The sequence below is a fragment of the Mustela nivalis genome, assembly GCF_964662115.1.
Source record: "Mustela nivalis genome assembly, chromosome: 20".
Lineage (NCBI taxonomy): Eukaryota > Metazoa > Chordata > Mammalia > Carnivora > Mustelidae > Mustela > Mustela nivalis.
The window spans coordinates 4395327-4413521 of NC_139039.1; the positions used below are offsets into that span (position 1 = coordinate 4395327).

The 18195-nt window shown below is 48.6% G+C and overlaps 1 protein-coding gene across 5 annotated transcripts in view; it reads right to left on the reverse strand.

Annotated features, from left to right (window-relative positions):
• Window positions 1-18195, reverse strand: part of IKBKB (inhibitor of nuclear factor kappa B kinase subunit beta) — a 62222-nt gene that overhangs the window by 7576 nt on the left and 36451 nt on the right. For all 5 annotated transcript variants that reach the window (XM_082715154.1, XM_082715151.1, XM_082715155.1 and 2 more), the window contains 14 exons: window positions 16969-17057; window positions 15594-15683; window positions 12961-13085; window positions 9447-9554; window positions 8155-8284; window positions 7590-7784; window positions 6826-6940; window positions 4977-5100; window positions 4260-4411; window positions 4025-4086; window positions 2838-2947; window positions 1378-1427; window positions 1190-1289; window positions 834-981 (listed from right to left, as the gene is read on the reverse strand). In XM_082715154.1, coding sequence (XP_082571280.1) covers window positions 834-981; window positions 1190-1289; window positions 1378-1427; window positions 2838-2947; window positions 4025-4086; window positions 4260-4411; window positions 4977-5100; window positions 6826-6940; window positions 7590-7784; window positions 8155-8284; window positions 9447-9526 — 1266 coding nt within the window. In that variant the 5' untranslated portion in view covers window positions 9527-9554; window positions 12961-13085; window positions 15594-15683; window positions 16969-17057. The remainder of the gene's footprint in view (window positions 1-833; window positions 982-1189; window positions 1290-1377; window positions 1428-2837; window positions 2948-4024; window positions 4087-4259; window positions 4412-4976; window positions 5101-6825; window positions 6941-7589; window positions 7785-8154; window positions 8285-9446; window positions 9555-12960; window positions 13086-15593; window positions 15684-16968; window positions 17058-18195) is intronic.

Genomic DNA, 18195 nt, shown 5'->3' on the forward strand with positions numbered 1-18195 from the left:
GGCTCAGGTCATGATCTCCAGGTACTGGGATCAAGCCCCATGTCGGGCTCCAGCCAATGGGGCATCTGCTTCCCCCTCTGCCTGCTGCTCCCCCTGGCTGTGCTCGCTATCTCCCTCCCTCTCAAATGAATAAGTAAAATGGACAGTAAGACAGCGGGCACAGGAAGTATGAGGGACAGTACTGAGCAGCACAGACTTGGGTGAGGGTGAACCAGTCCAGCAGACATGCCCTGTAGTGAGCTGCATGGAGGTCCCCCAAAGATCTGCCCATGTCCTAACTCCAGGAAGCTGGGAATGTGACCTTAGTGGAAAAGAGGGTCTGCGCAGATGCAGTCAAGGGTCCTGAGAGGAGATCATCCTGGACTACTGAGAGGGGACCCAGATCCAATGGCATGGGTACTTATACGTGACACCCAAGAGACAGACACAGAGAAGAAGGCCTTGTGCAGACACAAGCAGATACTGGAATGATGTGGCTGTGAGCCAAGGAACACCTGGGGCCGCCAGAAGCTGGGAGAAGCCAGGAAGGACTCTCCCCTAGAGCTTGCAGAGGGAGCTCAGTCCCACCAACAACTTGGTTCCAGAACCGCAAGGGAGTGACTCTGGTGGCACCTGACTACAGTGGCCTCAGGAAACTCATGCAGGCGGAAGTTAGAACACCTGGCCCTGGCCGGACCCCACCCTGCCAGCGGAGGGCAGTGAGAGAGGAGCGGTGGCAGCAGAGCACTTGGCCGTTAGCTCTGGGGCCCCTCCTTGGAGGGTGGTGACAGCACAGAGATGGAAAGGCCCCGAGAGGCTGGCGGGCTAAGGGCTGGGCCGCGGGGCTCACGCACACAAGCGATCTTCAGAAGATTCCAGAGTTCCTTCTGCCGCTTCTCCTGAAGCCGGACAACGGTCTTCTCATCTTCGTTCATTAAACTCACCACCTCTTCCACCTTTGGCAACAATTCCAGAGCCTTCTGCTTGCATACCACAGTTTTACTGTAAAGAACAAATGTGACAAACTCCAGTGGCATTGGGGCTGGAGAAAGCAGGAGAACATAATCCTTAGGAATTACGAATCCAACAGCAGCTGCAGGTAAATTTTCTCCAGGTTAAGTGAGTCAGAGGGGAGTGAGAAGATGACCCCATGTGCAGCCTCGCTGCTCCTCTGAATTCCACCCTTGGGAAGGGAAGTCGGGGCGAATACCTGAGCTGCGTATAAATCACTCTCACTTTCTTCTCAAAGCCTTGGATGGCCTGGAGGAGCAGCCGGACCATCTCCTGACTGTCGCCATCCGTTCGCTGGTCTAGAAAGAGGGAAGGAGCCCACAGTTCCTCAAGGGGGCCGGCAGAGAGCGCCTACACCGTGCACTGACAAAACAAGGCCCTACATACCTCTGGGTTTCTCCCGAAGCCTCCTATAAAGCTCCCTTGCCTGCTCTTCTCTGAAACATATGAAGGAGAAATTCTGTTAAGATGCAAGGTCAAATAAGCACATTTGAAACTCTGCTTGGGGGGGGTGCCTGGGTGGCTCAGTCGTTAAGCATCTGTCTTCAGCTCAAGTCATGATCCCAGGGTCCTGGGATCAAGCCCTGCATTGGGCTCCCTGCTCGGCAGGAGGCCTGCTTCTCCCCCTCCCACTCCCCCTGCTGTGTTCTCTCTTTCATGGTGTCTCTCTGTGTCAAATAAATAAATAAAATCTTAAAAACAAAAACACCCAAACCATTGGTTAGCTAATTTCTGCCAGAACAGTCACTGACTTTTAGAAGCAAGACTAGCATTGTCTTGACTGGAGAAAATTATCAGCCCTGGAGATGGCACAAGTGATGCCTCCAACAAGGAAATAATGGCCGCTGTCATCAAACCCGAACCATCGCTAAGGTTTAATGAGAGAGAGTCTCAGGAAGCGAGTTTCTACTCTGTCCCTTGGAATTTCCTGTCCATATGGCTTCTGCAATAATGACCCCAGTACCATCACTGGGCTGGGTCTAAGCCCAGAGAATATGGGCCCCCCTTGAAAACTCAAGCCCAAAGGCAACACCATCTTCTATCCCTTTCTGGCCTCAACACTGAAACTGGCTGATATTTTCAGCAGGGACTTTCATTTGAAAACTAAAGGAAAATAAAGGGTTAAATAATTGGAGAAAATACAGACTCCAGATCACCAGATTTCTGGTATTTGAGCTTCTGAGCCTGAGAACCCTAGTAAAGGCATCGGAGGGACCCGGCTGAGCCCAAGCCAGAGCTCCTGGGAGTCTGAGGCCGCTCGCCTGTTTCCCTCCCCACCTGCAGCCAGGGAGCTCCCCCTGATTCCCTTCAGGGAGGACGGCTTTGCCAGCACACCTTGTCACCGCCGCCTGAATCAAGGCCAAATTCCTGATAAAGATACAAATGAGTGGTTTCTGGGTTCAAACTCTTAAGACTGGCCAGGCTCCTTTTCTGTTCTACTTTCTGGTCTCTGAACCATGCCTGGATCAGCGCGGGCTGCACGGACAGTGGTTCGCGTGGCGAACCCAGCCTCTGTCACAGCCTTTACAGTTTCTGAACGCCTGCTCTATCTGAATCGTGTGATTTGACCTTCACAGCTCTGTGAGGTCAGACAGTTCTGCTCTCCACTCAAGAGATGTGGAAATGAAGGCTGCGGCGACGGTGGTCTGGCCGCGCCCATCTCGGGAACTCTCTACGTGCCCATCTCTGGAACATGCCACGACGCTTCGCCAGAGGCTCACAGGCTCCAAGGAACAGTGTCGCAGAGCTGCCCCGGTAACCACACCCGCACCCCTGGATGTTGGGACACCCACACAGCAGCCTGTGTGGGGCGCCTGCGGGTGGGCCTGCCGCCCAGGGCTACTCACAGGTCGTCCAGCGTGCCGCCCTGCTTCCGCCCCATGGGGCTCCTCTGCAGGTCCACGATGTCGGTCTGGAGCGCCATCATCCGCTCCACCAGGAGCCTCACCTCGTTCTCCTAAGGAAAAAGCTGTGCTAATGTCAACTGACGTAATAAGGGCCTTCTGAGGCGCGCGATTTCAGGGGCAACACCCTCCAGATGCGCTGAAGACCCTCGACTGGCTGGCTCGAAGGGATGCAGTTTTGGAGTCCGATGGCCGGGGTTCTGAGCACGCGACCCTCACTTTCTAGCTGTGTGACCCAGGCCGGAGTCTCCTCCCTCTGCCACCCAACAGGCTTCTAAACAGGCCACTATGGGGTTGGGTAAGGTATGGCAGGTAAAGCACCCGGCAGCGGGCCTGGCAAGGAGAAGATGCCCAAAGCACATTCCTTTCTCTTCCCTTCGTTTGCCCATCCCCCGTGGGGAGGCAGGCCCGGGCTCCCGTTGCAGAGCTTAAGGTGAGCTCGAGCCAGGGTGGGACGCAGCACTCACGGTCCTGTGGCGGGGGTGGTTATCTGTGTCATACCCACCTGGAAGCACACGTGCCGGTACTGATTCATAGAAACTGATGTTAGGACACAGAGGTGAAGGTCCCTTCCCAAATTCACAGCAGAAAATGGAGAAAGGTCCAGAAAAGTCCTTGGAGCCTTCAGTCTTCCATTTGTGTGGGGTTCACCAAAGCTAAACTTACTTCCCTTACCTCACAATTAACGTTTTTCAGTGGTGATAGATTTATGCTGTCCTATGACTTTATGCTTGGGCTTTTTGTCCAAGTCGATTTTTGTCTTATCGATTTAGTGTCTCAACAAAACTAGGCAAAACCCCTGGTGGGATGGAGCACTGATCATTCATCCGAGGCCCTTTCTAAGAGGAAGGGGTCTGGGCTGCCTGCAAGGACGCTGCCCATTTTCCCTTACTCAAGGCTGCGCCAGGTCTGGGTGGTTCCTCCATCTGCCCTCGAGGGGCCCGCTTTACTGGCTACCACCCTAGCCTCTTTCTAGCAAGGCCTAGTCAAGGTAAGAGAGCACGACGAGGGCAACCGGATTTCGGACTCATGAACTGATCCAGTGTTTGAGGAGAGAGTAAGAAAAGGCAGTGAGAAGGCTTAGCCCCTCTCTCAGTAAGGACAAGAATCCAGAAGCAGGAGTCTCCTACCCGCCCACAGAGCTCCACAGCCTGTTCCATTTCCCTCCAGGCCAGCAGCAGCTTATCTGACGCTGGGGGAAAAAAAAAATAGGGGAAAAAAAAAGAAAAACAAAATGAAAACACCACAAAACCAAAATAGAAACAAACAACTCAATTGTAAGAGGCAAAAGAAACCTCAAGAAGAGAAAAGAAAAAAAAAAGACAGGAGTTATCTCTCCAAGAGGAATGCAGAGAGTTTACTCACTGATCCCAAACTCCGTTTGCTCACTGTACTTCTCCAGGTCAATCTGGATGCTGGTTTTAAAGAAGTCCAACTTGGCTTTGAGCTGCTGAGACATGGAAGCCATAGAATTCTTCATCTTGGAGAGGCAGCTATTATTCCGAAGGAGATTCATCCTGCAGGGACCACAAGAAACAGAACCTTCTGGCATCTCTGGGATCCAAATACCATTTCCTGGACAATACTGAAACCACCTCAAACACCAAGGCAGGTCCCTACTGTAATTATTATTGTCATAACAAAAGCAGCCCCCTCTAATCATAAAGACAATCTCCTAGCCCTCAGCGAGCATGCGGTTCTCTACCAAAACTGGAATTCAGCCCAGTGCCATGCCAAGGGCAACAACCCGGAGAGGGAGTTGGGCAGTCCCTGGCATGAGTCAGGGGAGTTTTGCTAACCCAAATTCCAAAGAGCTTTTCCAGAGTCCAAATTCAGCTCCTAGTTCAGCCGGCCCGGCCCTCAGTTTACACTCCTGCTCCATGTGCTGACCTCCCTCACCTCGTAAAGTCTAAAAGGGCCTCCTGCTCAATCCCGCCCAGCCAACCACTTCCTGCCCGTCCAAACCAGTGTCTCCCTCTTGTCTCTCCTACCAGTGGCTTCTGGGCCCCTGCCTCCGCCACCTCCCTGTGGCAAAAGCCACCAAGCAATTTAAAATAAGTCCCAAAGCGCCTGGCACAGTACATGGCAGCTCGCTGTCCCTGCTGCAGCCGGTTACAGTCCTCCTTCAGGGTTTGGATGCTGTGCCAGACCTGGCCCCACACCTTCCTCAGCTGGAAGAAAGACAGGTTCCTCTTGGGCTCTTGAACTGGAACAGAGACATACATGACTGTCAGAAAATAACTGCCCTGAGGTTAACCATGTCCTGCCTCGCGACATCACTGGTGTTTTTACATTTTTTAGTGACTATGCAGGGCTCCTGGGCAGCTCAGTAGGCGAGGACCCCAGGTCTTGGGATCAAGCTCCAGTCAGGCTCCCTGCTCCGAGGGAAGTCTGCTTCTCCCTCTCATTCTTCCTTTGTCCTCTCTTTCTCAAATAAATAAAGAAAATCCTTTAAAAAAAGAACTACTATGCTATTGCATAACTTTTTTGGGTGAGAAGTCTGGTTACTCTCACACGTATTTTTTTGTACCCCATTAACAGCACCAGCATGGACCAGTCAATAAATACCTACAAGTATCGATTTGAAGAAACAGTTTGTGATCCATGTACAGACACTCACATGCATATAAGCTCGTATGTTTTCAATAAATCTTTATAACATTTAAGGTCATATGAAGTTTTCTAAAAATTCAGCTTCAACCAGTAGTACTAGAACATGTTTAAATAGGCAGGAAGTCTGGAATGAAGACTTTGGACTCCTGATCTGTTTATTCTAAATGTGTGTGTGCGGTAGCAGGAATGGGGGATGCACCAGTATGTTCACCTAACACTCATACAATGGAATACCACACAAGCGTCAGAAATTAGGGGCTCAGGGCACCTGGTGGCTCTATTGCTTGAGCAGCCCACTGGGTCTTTCTTTCTTTCTTTTTTTTTTTTTTAAGATTTTATTTATTTATCTGACAGAGATCACAGTAGGCAGAGAGGCAGGCGGAGAGAGGGGAAGGGAAGCAGGCTCCCTGCTGAGCAGAGAGCCTGATGTGGGGCTTGATCCCAGGAATGACCTGGGCTGAAGGCAGAGGCTTTAACCCACTGAGCCACCCAGGTGCTCCAGTTCACTGGGTCTTAACTCAGGTCATGATCTCAGGGTCCTGGGACTGAGCTTTGCTTCGGGTTCTGAGCTCAGTGGGCAGTCTGCTTGGGGATTCTCTCTCTCCCCCTCTGCCCCTCCCCCTGCTCCCACCACATCCTCTCTCTCAAATGAATGAATAAATCTTTAGAAAAAAAGTTTTATTAAAAAAAAAAAAAAAGAAATTAGGGAGTTCTATATGAACCAACAGGGGATAAATCTCTAAAATATATTAAGTGAAAAAAGCAGGGGCAGAGCAGTATATGTCATATGCTACCATTTGTTGGAGAAAAAAGATATATATATATATATGTGTGTGTGTGTGTATGTGTGTGTGTGTGTGTGTGTGTGTGTTTATACATACTTTATAAATGAGGAGTAAATGAGTAGAATACTCCTGGAAGATATACCCAAGAATCTGACAGAAGCAGTTTCTCTGGAAGAGACTGGGAAATTGGGAAGACAGGATGGCTTATTTTTCACGGTTTATTCTTTCCATACCTTTTGCCTTTTTTGTATCGCATACATGTATTAATTATTAAAATATAAACAAAACTTCGAAAATCTGAATTGATCAAGTTCAGAGAGCTGCAGGCAGTATTCTCTGTCCTGTGTTTAAAGTTCTACTGATCACGTTATAATTGAAGACTTTCTTTCCTCTTTTTTGGCTGGACTACTAAGCTCCAACTAAAGAAGGCTGCCCTGGGGACCAGATAAGCTCATCTCCTTGGTGTGGACCCCTCTCCTGGTCCATGTCTCTCCCTGTGACTATTTTTTTTAAGAAAACAGTGATGTTCTTACGGATACAGCTGACACTTTCAGGTTGGGGCCGGGGGGAGATCTGAGTCTCATAGGCGATTTTACTGTTGTCAAAGAGAAAGACGAGATCCATGTCCAGCGTGCGGCCCTCAGTCAGCTGCAAAGAAACAAGAACAAGATGAAATCTTGTGGATCCCATCCCTGCTTTTTCCAAGTAAAAACACGGGGATTTCAGAGTGTTTCCCGCTGTTCACCAATAGCATTACCTTCAGCCGGCAAGTACCGAGCGCCCACGCAGCCTTTCTTAATGATGCCAGCCTAGGCTTTCCTGTTCCTGTTCCTTTTACATTTATCCAAACATAAGCCTTATTTACAACTTATTACTTTCTATCTATTCTCCATTGTCTTTACCCTGCACATAGATGTTCGCCATCTCCCTTCCTAGCCCATGCTTGTTTCTCCTACGTTGGCTTTCCCAGATCCTTGGGGCAGGGACTGTGGCGTGCACAGTAGTGGCTGTCCGCACGGTTCTGTACATGAGAAATACACTGGAAACAGCTTTGGCTGACACGGAGGAACGACGCATTGCTTGGCAACAGAGGCAACAGAGAGGCGCTGTGAGCGGAGTGGAAGTAACAAGTCAAGCGTGGAGGGATTTGAGTCTCCCATTAGGCCACGCAGGGGACTGGACGTTCCAACTGAAAACACAGGCAGTGTGCTCCGTGTGACAAAGCAGAGCTGAAATCCCAACAGCTGGGCGGCACAGTGGGAGGAGCACAGGGGCTTCAGTGAGGAGCAAGGCTTACCTTGCCGTCTGAAATACACTGAGCAGCAGGCTTGTCAGGGATCAGCGCCAGCCCAGCTTCCTGCAGCAGCTCCTGGTCCTTCTCGGGGATTCCTGTGTCCTGCTGGATTCTGGCCTGCAAGCTCTGCAGACTCTCGTCTTCTGTCACTGGATAGGTGTGAATGATGCCTGTGACCATGTTCAAGATATGAACCAGCTGCAACACAACCCAGATGTTACTGGAAAAAACCCCATCGTTCCAGAGAGGCCCACCTATTTGCCTGGATCGTCTGCTGCTCCGAACATTTCCCAGCCGCACAAAGAGAAGGGCCGGGCTAGCGTGGGGAAGGGAGCCCCAGTGCCGAGCTTCATACATTCTGGTCTTCAATACTCCTGTTTGTCCACAGCTACCGCCTCACAGCCAAGGTCACCTGGCCGGGGGGCAGGCACTCTCGAGGGGCCTCCCTTCCCACTGCTTGGATGGCCCAGGACCTGCTCTTTAAGGCGCTCTTCTTCTTCCCAAGCCCTGCCACCGCTCATGGGGAACCCAACCTGCTGCCTCGAGGCTAACCTGGCTCTGCACTCACCTTCAGGTTTAAGATGTCATCCAGGGCCTTGAAGCAGCCGTTGGGCCCGTACACAGGATCAGTGCCCCTCTGTCGTGGGTGCCACATGAGCATCAGCTGCAGCCACTTCTCCAGTCGCTGTGCCAGGATGCTGCGGAGAACCAGAGCACGGTGAGAGGGGACGGCTCCCGCGCCCTTCGCAGGCGGCCTCCCATACATGCACCGCTATATACAGCTGCGGCAGCCGACATGGGATTACTGAAAATGAATTAACCTGAGGGAAAGCGAATATTTTCCAGTCAAACTGAGAATCTGGGTGCTCATCCCTTTTTGTCTGCTCCAATAACCTCTGAAAACCAAGACTTCTCAACAGATGGGTCAACAGACTCATTTCCACTTGGCTGCATGAGAATGATCTATCGATGAAGCTCTTTAAACATTGCAGGCATGTCCCACCTCCAGGCAAGCCCCACACACAATCTAGATGCCATCCTGCCAGATTTGTCAATCTGCCACCCCCCACCCCACCACCGAAATAAACACTCATGGTCCCACAACAAAGGTCACGCTCCTTCCCAAACACAGGTCCACCTCGTACAGCTGTTCTCAGCCTCCAGAGACCAACTTCCTTCTCACATGCCTTTGTTCCCCTCACTCCTTCCCTCTCAAACTTCGCTCCTCTTCATCTATCCATGTTCTGTACATCTTTCCAGATCCTTCCAGAAAGTTCCAGCGCATCTAAAGTCATTCCACAGAGTTCTAGTACACACGATACCTCGCTCCCCATTCTCTGAATACTCAGGGTAATTGTTATCCATGCTACTCAGTTGTGCATGACTGCACTGCTCTTTCTTTTGTACTACTACCAATGCTGATCTTACTATTTAAGTGTTCACATTCAGTCTCTAAGACTAGATTGTAATGCTGTTCAAACTACAAAGACTTGTTGACTGTGACACAGTACAAGGCTACACAAGAGTACAAAGAGAAGTCAAACATAATTCCCTACCCTGAAAAGGCTTCCGGTTGACCAGGAGATAAACCCTATGCAAAACTGATGTAACACACAAGGCAGAAGCCAGTAAAGGTGGTAAGAGGTATAGATAAATTGTTATGTGAATTTAGGAAAGAGGATTTCTAGATAGGATGAGGGGTAGTAATCCATTTTAAGTTTAAGACGGAGATGGTTATGTCAAGTCCTTAGTCATGGGAGGCTATCCTAATAACCTATTTAAAAGCTATTTGGTGCCATCACAGATATTTAATTGCAAAAGAGGATGAGAACTACATAGAGAAGCACCACTGGGCCTTACCTGTTGAGATTATTGGGGTAGGGTAAGGAGCTTGAAAACTTCACGGCTCCGTTCAGGTCCTCACTGACAACGATGTCCATCTCACTCTTCTGCCGGACTTTGGAGTGCCTGCCAACGGGTCATCTCCTTAATTAGAGCCTCTAAGTCACTTAGCGGGCAAGACACACTTTACATCTGTAACAAATCCACTTTACAACCGTATGGGATACCCATAGGTCGCGATTTTGTCTTTGGGTGACAGTGCCTCAGAATCCTGCTGGGATGGATTCTTTCGGAGCCAGAGGCTAGACTGAACGACCTTCAGGGGTGGCGGCAGCGACCATACCGTCCCCAGAGCGCCACAGCCAGCACCACCGACTCCTGACCTCACCCTTGGCATGTCTTCATCATTTCCCCTACTTTTCATTTTATCACCGGCAAAACTTACATCTTGACAGAGGATAAAATGAGAACTTCTAAACCAGGCTCACTGCACGCGGATCGCATAGATGGGAAATATGTGGGATGCGTGCCCGCACAACGCACTTCCCTCTAAAGCAGGCAGCTCCACACTACCTCCTGCGGGGAAGGAGCTTTACATTTCCCAACTGAGAGAACTCACAGATGTGTGGACGCATCCAAAATAGTATTTGAAGGGACAAAGTGTTAAACCCAATTAGTTTCAAAGCTTTTCAGTGATGAGGAAAAGAAAGTAAGTGTGAATTATGCCTCAAAGAGGACCAAGTACTTTGACACTGAACACGGACTCCTTCCCACAATTACCCCATGTGGGAGAGCCTGTTTCTCGTCTCCCGTGCAGTGGGAAGGAAACGGAGATCCGCAGGGTCACCCAAGTTCACACAACTACAGTGTGGCAGAAATGGGGGACTCGAACCCTCATCTGCTGTTCTTTCTACTCTGTCTGAATGTCCCAGTCTTTCCTTTCCAAAAACGCCTGGGAAATTCAAACACAAATGTTTTAGTCCTGAGGGCTTCTCATCGGCAAGGGGTGAGCTGGACCGGGGGGAGCATGCAGGAAAGGCGCCGGCGCCGGCGTGAGGCAGCAGCTGCCGTTCACAGCTCCGGCTGGAACTGTGACTGTAAGGCAGGAGCACCAAGAGCGTCATGACGGACAAGTGAGACAGACGATCCTCTAACGGCAAACTTAGTCTGTCAGTGGGAAATTATAAACATAAGATAGTAAATAAAATGCTTATTGCTTAGTTCCTGAAATGTATGTCAAAGTAGCATTACAAGAGAATTACGAAGCTCAGATTGCATCTGTCCCGAAATTACTGTCCACCTGCCACCTGCGATGAGAGAGTGAAGTTTTTAAAAAGTTGTCTGATGCATTACAAGGCAGATGGGACAGACATTTCTCACAGACTACTCCACTGAACAGCTCCTGACTGGGCATCCAAGAGGGCTACCTGAAAGTGTCACCTGGTCTTCAGCACTGGTGAGCGGAGTTCTAAGAAGCTGGTTCTGCAGACAACGCACTTACATAAAGATGCTGAGACATTAGGCATAATGTTTTCAAATACTTGTCCTTCCAGTTCAAATGGATTTTAACTCACCTTGTTAAAAACAATGGAAAAACTCAACATTTGAGCTGCAGAAATGCAGTAATTCTTTGGTTAGTTAAAAACACTACTGATGTACAGATACTGTTATTTTTATGCTGGTTACAGTATCAGGTGTGACTATAAATGAATGAGCTAATTCCTCAATATTCCAGAGCTTATGCAGGTCAAGTACTGTTTGTTTTAAAACCAATCACCACAGGGGGGCAGACTCCTTAAGAGCAGGGACCCTGGCTGCAAACATCTTCCCATTGCCAGAGTTTGGCTTCTATATGTTGACTAAAATGGACTGCCATCACAAAAACCACTTTTCTGCAATGGATCTCCAAGGCTACATCTTATAAATAAATAATTCATGATGCAAATACCTATCCTTTGAAAAAGTTAATGTTTTCATTACTTCCAGAAAGGTATATAGAAAAATGGTAACAGCCAGTGCTGGCAGTGGTATGGTGAAAGAGGCAGCTTGGTGTGTTCCTGGTGGAAATATTATTTATATAGCCTTTCTGTTGAGCATTCTGATACACATCAAAACCTTTAAAATGTGCATAGTCTTTGATCAGTTAATTCCATTTCTAGGAATTATCCTAGGGAAATAATTAAGGACACACAAGGACACTATTCTTGGTGTTCTTTTAAGAAGTAAAAATTATAAAACACCCGTGCTTCCAGTAACAGGGGGATAAGTTAAAAAAAATTCCAGTACAGCCACTCAGCTGAATACCAAACAGACATTACAAATAACAGAAAAACATAAAGCATTTTCAATAGCCAGACTGAAAGGCAGGTTATATGAGGATGTTTGTGGTAATTTATTTGTGGGGTTTTTCTGTTTGTTTGTTTTAAGGTACAGCACATACACTGAAGGGCCTGGAGACTCACACAAACATTCATAGTGGTGGTTTCCGGATTGTGTGAAGGAAATTCTCATGTGCAGAAATGCTCTGGGAGCACATGCAAGACAGTTCATATTACACTATCGCTGATGGAAAAAAGGTGTGAAACCCATAAATGAACCAACAGACAAACAGAGGTCAATTTGCTTGTACCCACCCCCAAAGTACACCAAAAACCAGTGCTATCAGGTGCCTGGGGTGGGGGTAAGGAAGCCAGGTGGCTGGGAGGCCGGTCAGAGAGGACTTCTCAGTGCATACTCTTCTATTCCTTTTGGAAGCTCGAACCATGTGAACTTATTACTGCTCCAGAAGGACAAAAACTGGAAATCAAGACAAAATTTGGAAAAATAGTAGCATTATTTAAATTAGCGTGTGGCCTCTCAAGGAACACTCTGAGTGAAACTTGATTCACGGGAATGTCCATTTTTGAACTGTGCATTTCGGTAATGATGAGCCATCACATATACCACAAGCCCTCATTTTTGTAATTAAAAAAAGGTAAAGATAAAAATTTTTTTAAAACTTAATTGTCTCCTTTAGTTTTTTTATTAAAACATATTTTGGGGGTAACTTATTTATGTACATATTGGTTCCTATTTTCAGCCACTTTCTTGTGCTTTTGAAACAAAAATCTCTTTCACGGTATAGTAAAATATGTCCATAATACATTACTGCGTAAATACTTTTCATCTGTCATGTGTGCACGTCCTGTATTTGTTTACTAACACACAGCATCCTCAGTGGAAGTGCACCAATGTGTGCAACGGGCTGTGAACACGGCCATGCTGCTATTGCACACACACAGCAAACATTCACCCGGTGTTACATTTAAAGACGTTAAAAACTGCTCTATTTTTCTAGGACTTCAGAGCCTGGACCACCTGCATGCTGAGTCCTAATGGGACATCCTCTATGGGGGACAGATGATAGACGTCTCAGGCTGGGAGCACCCAGTAAGATAGGAACAGGTGAAGGGCATGACAAAGACAGAGGGACACACTCCCCCCTTCAGGGGGCACTCCTGGACCCACCCACAGGCCTCAGTCCCTCACTCACCACTGCACAGGCTGCCAGTTAGGGAGAAAAGGGCGGAAGCCGGTGATGCACTCGAAAGCCAAGGTGCCGAAGCTCCAGTAGTCCACGGTCACCGTGTACTTCTGCTGCTCCAGGAGCTCTGGGGCCTGTGGGAGAACAAGTGCTGGGGAAGCACTGAGGGGCTCCTGCTGCTAGGGGGCCTCTGCAGGAGGGGGCAACCTGTCCTTCTCGTCACGTCCCCCTCTTCCCCCGACTCCATCCAGAGAACACTGGTGTGCCCACTTGAGGGGGGAGGAGGTGACCACACGGGTAGTTGGTGGTATCTACAAGTTCTCTGTACCTCATTCACTCCTGATGCTGATACGAGGGCCCCCAGGGGTATTTTTAGGTAGGCCAGAGCACAGCATACACCCTTTCCTTGGGTGCCATGTCCAGGTGGGAAGGTAGGTTACATACCACAGAGGGAAAGGACACCAGGCTAGGCATACCGCATGCATAACACACATGTTAAATGCTGACTGTGTCTCCTAAACCAATGTGCCTCAGGATGTGTGGTCATGCAATGGAACGGGATATTTACAACTGGGAAGGAAAAAAGCCAGATGCACGACCGCTGTCCAAGCAGAGAGAGTTGGAGGGACCAAGCAAAGCTTTGAAGCACGGTGGGAACGGAACCTGCCTCAGAAGAAGGCTCTTCACATTAGGGTTTGCGAGGAGACATGCTAGGAAGGAGCATCACAAGCAAAGGCAGGGAGACTGGGCTGTACACAGTCTAGCTAGACAGTGTCACTTATGGAAGACCCAGAGAGTGCAAAGCACGAGGAAAAGTTGGGGGATGGGCAAATTAGTCTCTATATCTGGTTATGAACGTAAGTTTTAGTTCCTGAAGGTGAAGGATGTGACTGAGCACAGGCTCCCCCACTTAACTGTTGCTGAGCCCATGAGGATTTCAGAGGATACTCAGAAGGACCTACATAATTACGTGATACAGACACAGGACCTGAATCATAGCGCCCCATGGGTCACCACTCTGAAACCTCTATTCCATTGAGCAGGTCATAAAGAAAGGGAGCCAGTCCCCTAGTTGGTGGGCTAAACAGGAAGCAGAAATGAACTCAGACTTCAAAGAACTTTTTTATTCTTTATTTAAGAACTAGATAAAATAGGGGCACCTGGGTGGCTCAGTCGGCTGAGCAGCTGCCTTCAGCTCAGGTCATGATCCCAGGGTCCTGAGATCAGTCCCACATCAGGCCTCCTGCTTAGTGGGAAGCCTGCTTCTCCCTCTCCCTCTGCCTGCCATTCCCCCTGCTTGTGCTCTCTGTCTGACAAACAAAATCTTTAAAAAAAAGAAAAGAACTCAATAAAATATTTAAACTCATTTAGCCCAGTGGCTTTCAACCCTTTTTTGCTTATAAAAAAAAAAATTTTTTTTTTAATTTATTTATTTGACAGAGAGAGATCACAAGCAGGCAGAGAGGCAGGCAGAGAGAGAGGAGGAAGCAGGCTCCCTGCTGAGCAGAGAGCCCGATGCGGGGCTCGATCCCAGGACCCTGGGATCATGACCCGAGCCGAAGGCAGCGGCTTAACCCACTGAGCCACCCAGGCGCCCCTTTCAATCAAAATTTTACTGGTTGTTACCATCCACAGGCAATCTATGACCAAGTCTAACTGAGTCTCTTGCTAGGCATTTCTTGACTTATTTTCTACACCCTCATGCTACCAGAGGCTCTGAGCTGCTTGTCACAACAGCCTCCTTACCTCCCCCATGACTTACTCTTGTACAGTGCAATACACCCTCCATGCTGCATCAAGGGTGGTCCCTTCAAAGGTTAAACCGGATCCCTCTCCAAATTAAAACCCTTCATTGTCTTTCTGGCCCTCCATGGACTACATCCTTTGCTTCATTTTCCTCTCCCTTCCCTTACCTCTGGCCCTTCCTTGCATCTACGCATCCTTCAGGTCCCAGACTAGGTGAGGGCCTCCTAACCTGTATTCTTATAACACCTTGCACTTTCCCTCTGTAGCACTTGTCACAATTTTAACTTCTTAGTTCTCTGTGTAAGCGTGGGGTTAATGCCTGCTTTCTCGCTAACCTCTGAGCTTCTAAAGACCAGGGAAATGCTGGTCTTCTTTCCCATTGATCGCAAGCTCCCAGCACAGTGCCTGGCAGACAGACATAGACTATACTCAGTCAGGACTTCCTGAATGAATGAGTGACTCACATAGAAGCCCAGTATTCAGACCAAGTAATGTAAAGAAGGGGTGGGGGGGTCAGAGCTCAGCTCCTTCTTGCTGGCCCGAGACATGTCATAGAAACTGTGGCTTCTACAGACCAGCATGAATCTAGTCTAAACTCTTTATTTTCAGATAAAATACTGAAGCCTATGATGTTACAGGATGTGTGTGAGAGCACATGCTAGCAACGCCCTTCTGACATCAGAGAAAATGACCCCATCCTTCCACTGGGCCTCCACTAGCAAAAAGCACCAACTTGAACAGAGTATGTCTCTGTCATACAACAATTCCTATACATCTGGGAAGCCTCAAGAAAGCCAGAAAGATTTAGATGCCAGAAGGCAAGGATAGAGAGGAGCCACACACGGACAGCCACCAGGGAACAGCTGAGAAGCAAACATGTAAACCCCATTTCTTACCAAGTACTGCAGGGTGCCCACAAAGGAAGTACAAAGACTGCCCTGATCCAGTTCCTTGGCATATCCTAGGTCAATAATTTTGTGTATTAACTGGAAAAAAAAAAAAAGGAAAAATCGGGAGGATTATGAGGGTACCCTGTCTTCCTGTAAGAACTAACTGATCGCTGACCAGAACAGAGGATACTCTGAATTCCCAGGTTGTGTTAGAGCCTGAGTTCCTAAGAACCACTCAATACACAAGAAACCACCTTCAACACGGCAGATAGAGAGCAAGAGGAAATGTACACGGTAAAAATGCTCCAAAAAGTACATGTTCTCCTTTGCTCTGCAACTACTCACCAGAGGAAGGCAAAATGAACAGACTCTACATCAGCCCTCAAGATTGCTAAACCTGCCATGATAATGTGAAAGACCTGCTCAGTGAATGCCCATAGTTCTCAAATCTTAGAACCACTGGCAAGAATGAGTGTGAACCGGGCACACCTGGGTGGCTCAGTTGGTTGGACGACCGCCTTCGGCTCAGGTCATGATCCCGGAGTCCTGGGATCGAGTCCCACATCGGGCTCCCAGCTCCATGCAGAGTCTGCTTCTCCCTCTGACCTTCTCCTTGCTCATGCTCTCTCTCACTGTCTCTCTCTCAAATAAATAAATTAAAAAAATCTTAAAAAAAAAAAAAAGAATGAGTGTGAACCAGAACCAGGGTGAGCGCTAGGTCAGTCATGGGTCAGGCCCAGAATGCCGACGGATGCTCCCCAAAAGAGACTGAGTGGCCCACAGGTTGGGTTACTACATCCCACTGGGCTGAGCCCTTGCTTGTCTCCCCCAGCTAAAGGAACAAGGCTGCAAGAGGGCACGTGCTGAGCCCATGGGGAGGTAACTGCCACACCCAAGCAGGAGGGCCCCTGCGGAGGGTCCGCAAGACTGCAGTTTGGGCCAAGCCCTATGGGCAGGTACCAGCTCCAAATGCCTCCCCTGCGTCACAAGCAGAAACTGCTCAGAGCTGGTTTCCAGGTTAGCGTCAAAAGTTGCACTCTCGAACACACAGAAAACGAAAAGTCGATTTCTCGTTTTCTGTGTGTTCGAGGTGCTGGTCTCAAAGGCTGGGGCAGAGGCAGGAAGAGAAACATTATTTTCCTTATCAGATTCCTGCAACTGGGGAAACTAACAATGTGGCCCATTCAAACTTGCCTCCACTAGCCAGCAAGAGCTTTTTGCTGAATTCTGTTTCAAATCAAAAGTGTTCCCACAGAATCAAAGCGAATACAAAGTCAAGGAAATGCAAATATAAACAAAGACACAAAGGGTGTTCTTTCTCTAGGAGAGCAGCTCCCCCGAGGCGAGGCGGTCCCCAGGACTTTCCCGGAAGGTCACTCACTCTTTGCTCTCCTTGCTGCAGGACGATGTTTTCTGGCTTTAGATCCCGATGGATGATTCTGTTTTCATGAAGATATCTGAGTGCAGAGGCTGAGAGGGTGGAAAGGGGAGTCAATTTTCATTAAGCCTAAAAAATGTGCTTCACTTCAAAATCACCTGTCCTGTGAAAGATTGTACCCTGACATGCACTCTGACTTTCAGTGCAGATTCGGAGGGAGGGACAGGGCCTGGGGCAGAAGCTCCCAGGGTGACATGAAAGGAGTCCTGGTTATTGGAAAATTTGGAGAACAAGAATCTGACTTTTTCATACAAAGTCACCAATGAGTCTAGAGCAGTGGTCCCCAACTGCATTGCCCAGACCAGAAGCGTCTGAGCTTGTGAGAAATGCAAAATTCTGGGATCCCACCCCAGACCTACTAGCTCAGAAATGTTAGAGGTGTTTTAACAAGATCTCCAGGTGATGCTGATGAAGTTTGAGAAGGCGAACATCTCTGGTGTAGAGGCTCAAAAGTCTAAATTCCACAGGGAGGGTAAAGGAGAAGGGCCCTCTGGGCAGAGACCACTCTGCTCATCGGATCTGAAGTCCACGGATGTCCGAGCCGGCTTCAAGGAAGAAGTGGAAGAAGAGACTATATGCACACTCCACGCACCTCACAGTTCAACATGGCTTTACTATGTGCTCAGTTCTCTGCTAGGCTCTGGGAGGTACATAAAATAAGAGGCATGATACCCAAGAGCTCAGAATCCAGCTGGGAAGGAAGGAAGAAGCCTGTGCGACCCTGGCTGATGTGAGCCTGTTGTACGGGAAGGTCATGGCGTACAGCACGGGGGCTCCTGTTGCAGCCGGGCTCCAAGCCCGATGTCATCTGCACCCATGAAAGAAGTTTAATAACTTCAACAGAAGTCCTAGCTCATTAGTCGAGGGGCGCCTGGGTGGCTCGGTCAGTTAAGTGTCTGCCTTTGGCTAAGGTCACGATCCCAGGATCCTAGGATCAATCCCAGAGTCAGGATCCCAGCTTAGCGGGGAGTCTGCTTCTCCCGCTATGTCTGCCTCTGCTCACACACTCCCTCTCTGTATCTCTCTGTCTCAAATGAATAAATAAAATCTTTCCAAAAATCTTTAAAAAATTTTTAAAAATAAAGCAAAACAAAATGCCCCTTTCCACCTCTTCAGCCAGAAAGAATTTTAGATGAAAAATAAAGGGCAAATTTTCCTACATGGCTGGAA